The 4975-nt window shown below is 37.4% G+C and overlaps 1 protein-coding gene across 1 annotated transcript; it reads left to right on the top strand.

Annotated features, from left to right (window-relative positions):
• The first annotated feature begins 602 nt into the window (after positions 1-602).
• Positions 603-4652, top strand: LOC117260020 (extracellular calcium-sensing receptor-like). Its single transcript, XM_078166798.1, has 6 exons — positions 603-835; positions 1015-1312; positions 1972-2769; positions 2870-3097; positions 3281-3404; positions 3745-4652. Exons 1-6 carry the CDS (start codon positions 603-605, stop codon positions 4650-4652), a joined length of 2589 nt encoding a protein of 862 aa, XP_078022924.1.
• The last annotated feature ends 323 nt before the right edge of the window (positions 4653-4975 follow it).

The raw sequence follows: 4975 nt of genomic DNA, 5'->3' as shown, positions 1-4975 counted from the left end.
GACAGAAAGATCCATACACTCTCACACAGACACACAGACACAGACACAGACACACACACACACACACACACATATGCATGCACACAAACGACTAAACACATGATCCACTCCAGGCTTGTGCCTGACAAAGATAACAAAAAACATTACAGTTAATGTAATGTTAACAGTACTATTGTGGGGCATTTCAGTTTCCCTAATGACTCTTATTTTCTAAATATGTCATCACCTTTAGCCTGCATTATTTTCAATTTTTAAAATTACAATTATCAATTCAAGTATAAATGCACCTCTATAATGTTGAAGGATTATTATAAAAAAAAAAAGGCCCACATTATCGAGAACACAACTGGATATTCTTATCCAATAACATATACAGTGAAGTTATTCAGAATGGGCTATGGCCAAAAACTGTTCGTTGTTTGGACACCTTCTTCTTGCCCCACCTTGTAGGTCCTCAGAGATAAATCATCACTGCTCTTGTATTTTATTTATTCATTTTTTCTTATAAAGGCTGCTCCAAAATGTATAAATACGAGTGCATACTTTTAATTCACATTAAGGCACATATTAAGCCACCCCGTGGTTTAACTCTCTTAGACAATATGGTGTCCATGCAGAGGTGGCCAGAGAAGTGTTGGGCACTCTTACAATTGTTGCTGGTGGCGTCTGTCACTCAGGCTGAGGAACCGGTTTGCAGACGTAGAGGGGATCCTGAGAACCCCCAGCTATCTAATGATGGAGACATTTTCTTAGGGGGAATCTTCTCTTTCCACAGAAGCTGGAAAACCAGACAGGACAACTACATGCACAAGCCACTGCCACTGCAATGCATCAGGTAAATACTACTACTGATAATATAGTAATATATAAAAGGTTTTCAAATTGAGTATTCAAATAAGAAATATTGCCTTTTGCATGTATTTATACCATTAAAGGCTTTGATTTCCTGTGCTACTGTTGTATTCCAAGAATAAATTGTTTGCAATTCTAATACTTATTTCTATCAACATCTAGTTTGAATTTTAGAGAAATCCAGTTTGCCCAGGCTATGCTCTTTGCCATAGTGGAGATTAATAACAGGACAGACCTGCTGCCTGGCGTCTCTCTGGGCTATAAGATCTATGATTCCTGTCGCTCCATGGCCAGAGCTGTGAGGGTTACCCTGGCTTTGACTAATGGTAATGAGGTGTTATCTGCACCCTCGAAAGCACCTTGTGCCAGACCAGCCCAAGTGCAGGCCATTATTGGAGAGACCTCTTCTTCTCCTTCCATGGCCATAGCTACTGTAATCGGAAGCTTTCATATCCCAGTGGTGGGTAAGATTGGTCAAAATGAAATAATGACATTAACTTCAGTTAACAGTCATTTTAATGTTAACAATAGTAATTGATAATTGAATATTGTTTGCCAACTATTAACATTGCAATACGTTTATTGTTGCTCATATTTAGTATTTCTTCAGATTTTAAATATTTAACATTTAAGGAAATGCTTAATATTGATGGACCAGATATTTGTAATGCTTATTGATTGGTTTGTAAACTTTCTTTTTAAAACCTGTCATTTGGATGTTTATTATACAGTTGCAACTGATGATTTTAATACTTTGTAAACTGGTTAATAAATATTGTGTAGGGCATCTACAAAAAGTGCAGCATTATACTGGACAAACATATAATGTTTATAGATGGTTTAAAAACAATTATTAACCATTAACAAAGTTTTACAAATATCTAGTCTGATGTTATATTTTTTTACGAACAATTTCTTTAAGGTTTACAAATAAGTTGATTATCATTTTCAGATAAGCAACAAGGCATATAAAGTGATGAAGTGTTCAAATAAATATTTATGGTATTGCCAATAGTTGTAAGTAGTAATTATTCAATATATCATTGTTTGTTAACAGCAAAATTATTAAACCATTCACTGAAGTTTATTTACAATACATTTACCATTTTTTTCTTCTAGATCAGCCCCTTTGCCACTTGTGCTTGTCTCAGTGATAAAACCAAGTACCCATCCTTCCTCAGGACAATACCCAGTGACGACTACCAGAGCAGAGCCCTGGCACAGTTGGTCAAGCACTTTGGTTGGACTTGGGTTGGAGCTATTAGAACAAATGATGATTATGGGAACAATGGCATGGCCACATTTACAGAAACAGCCCAGCAGCTGGGCATCTGTCTGGAGTACTCTGTGTCTTTCTTTAGAACAGATCCACCAGACAAAATACAAAAGATAATTGACATTATCAAAGCTTCCACTTCCAAGGTGATTGTCACTTTCCTCGCCTTTGCGGATATCAACATGCTAATACATGAGATGTCTCACTACAACTTGACTAGGTACCAGTGGGTCGGTAGTGAAAGCTGGATCTTTGATCCCCAAACTGCAGCCATAGATAAGCATCACATTCTGGATGGTGCCATAGGCCTGTCCATCCCCAAAGCACATGTCAGTGGCATGAGAGAGTTCATATTGGATGTGAAGCTGCTCAATTCATCTACCAATGAATTATTTATAGAGTTTTGGGAGACATTATTCAGCTGTAAGTTAAAGCAGTCAAAGTTGTCCTCAGCAGAGAATCAGAGAGAATGTACTGGACATGAGGATCTGACTGGAGTCCAGAACAGCTTCACTGATATGTCGCTCATGCCTATCTTAAACAACATCTATAAAGGAGTGTATGCTGTGGCCCACGCACTTCACAGTATTCTTAGTTGTAACAAAACATGTAACATGAAGGTGCAGCTCGATCCATATACGGTGAGTTCATAAATAAATCACAAGACTATCATGGTGTATCACCACAAGGCCTACAAACTGTGTGTCAGATAATGATCTACGTTGAATCATGTGTTTTTAGATTTTACAGCACATAAAAAGGATTCATTTCAAAACAAAGGAAGGAGAGGAAGTTTACTTTAATGAGAATGGAGACCCAGCAGCAAAGTATGAAATTATAAATTGGCAGCCAACAGAAAATGGCACTGTGGACTTTGTCACAGTTGGTTTTTATGATGCATCTTTACCTGCAGACAAACAGCTGAATCTGCAAAATAAGTCTTTAATTTGGGCAAATAACTCACAACAGGTAAGCTATTGTAATGTTTATATACTGTAGTCTATTTTAAACGTTAAAATTGGATATGTTACAAGATGTTGTATCATAATGCTTGTTTAAGATGCATCAAACTGCATAACAGAACCTAAAAATGTTAGTATCTTGTCAATGTGAATACCAGCATATTTTCTCCTAATCATTTTGTTAATGTAGGTGCCTGTGTCAGTTTGCAGTGTGAAGTGTCGTCCAGGAACTCGCAAGGTTCTCCAGAAAGGAAAGCCTGTCTGCTGCTATGACTGTTTAAGATGTGCAGAGGGAGAGATAAGCAACATTACAGGTGTAGTATTAGTTTGTCATTAGAAGAAAAATAAATATATATTATATTTCTCTCCTGAGGTTTTGACATCTCTCTTTCTGAAACTGGAATTAATGAGAGTGGATGAAATTGTGTTTGCAATCGGACTGAAAATTGTAATTTTAAAAAGTTACAAGGCTTAGCTATTATGAAACAAAAAAAAGCAAATACAACCAAAATAAAACTGTCATGTTGCTTTCTGTTTATTATACAGTAATTATGTGCTTGTATGTCTTGTATGCATGTAAAATAAACAATATAGAGACAAAAAACATCAAATGAACCGAACAAGTCTAACACCTGCTTCAAAATAATTTTTCAGATTCTGTCACCTGTGTGAGATGCCACCCTGAGTTCTGGTCAAATGAGAGAAGAGATGCCTGTGTAAAGAAGGAGGTAGAGTTTTTATCATATGAAGATATAATGGGAGCACTGCTCACTGCAGCGTCCTTGCTGGGAACATGCATCACTGCTGTTGTGGCATTCATTTTCTTCACATACAGGAAAACTCCTATTGTTAGGGCCAACAACTCTGAGCTGAGCTTCCTGCTGCTCTTCTCCTTGACTCTGTGTTTCTTGTGTTCTCTGACCTTCATCGGCCGGCCCTCTGAGTGGTCCTGCATGCTGCGACACACAGCATTTGGCATCACCTTTGTCCTCTGTATCTCATGTGTTCTGGGGAAAACTATAGTGGTGTTAATGGCCTTCAGGGCAACACTTCCAGGCAGTAATGTGATGAAATGGTTTGGGCCTGCACAGCAGAGGCTCAGTGTTCTGGCATTCACTTTTGTACAAGTTATCATATGTATCCTCTGGTTAACAATTTCACCTCCTTTTCCATTCAAGAACTTTAAACAATTTAAAGACAGAATCATCTTAGAGTGCACTCTGGGTTCAGCTGTAGGCTTCTGGGCTGTTCTTGGGTACATTGGACTTCTGGCCATGTTATGTTTTATTCTTGCTTTTCTGGCTCGGAAACTGCCTGATAATTTCAATGAAGCCAAATTTATCACTTTTAGCATGCTGATATTCTGTGCAGTATGGATCACCTTTATTCCAGCATATGTCAGCTCTCCTGGGAAGTTCAGTGTTGCTGTGGAGATATTTGCTATTCTGGCCTCCAGTTTTGGACTGCTCATTTGTATATTTTTTCCAAAATGTTATATTATCTTACTGAAACCTGAGAAGAATACAAAAAAGGAGATGATGGGGAAGGGGGCACCAAAATAAAAAATCATCATAGAAAATGCCATTAAAATTTTGACACAAGAGTAGAGATAACAGCTTTGAATACAACTTCTTCAACAATTATATAAACTGTTATGGTTTGAACCATATATTTTAATTTGTGTGTGTGTGTATTGTACTATACACTTTAAAGAAGTTGTAGGCAACATTCAGAGCATTGATGTAAAAGCAAACAACTATTTGTTTTCTAAAGATACAGTAGAGTAACAGCATCTCAAGCTGTTAAGCTATTAAGTTACGCCCCCTCTGTGTGTGCTGTGAACTAAGCTTCTTTGTTCATATAATGGTGTACTGCCTTGTTTTAA

This window comes from Epinephelus lanceolatus, chromosome 4 (assembly GCF_041903045.1).
Source record: "Epinephelus lanceolatus isolate andai-2023 chromosome 4, ASM4190304v1, whole genome shotgun sequence".
Classification (NCBI taxonomy): Eukaryota; Metazoa; Chordata; class Actinopteri; order Perciformes; family Serranidae; genus Epinephelus; species Epinephelus lanceolatus.
The sequence above is the reverse complement of the archived record's forward strand: the minus strand, read 5'-3'. Positions and strand labels throughout refer to the sequence as shown.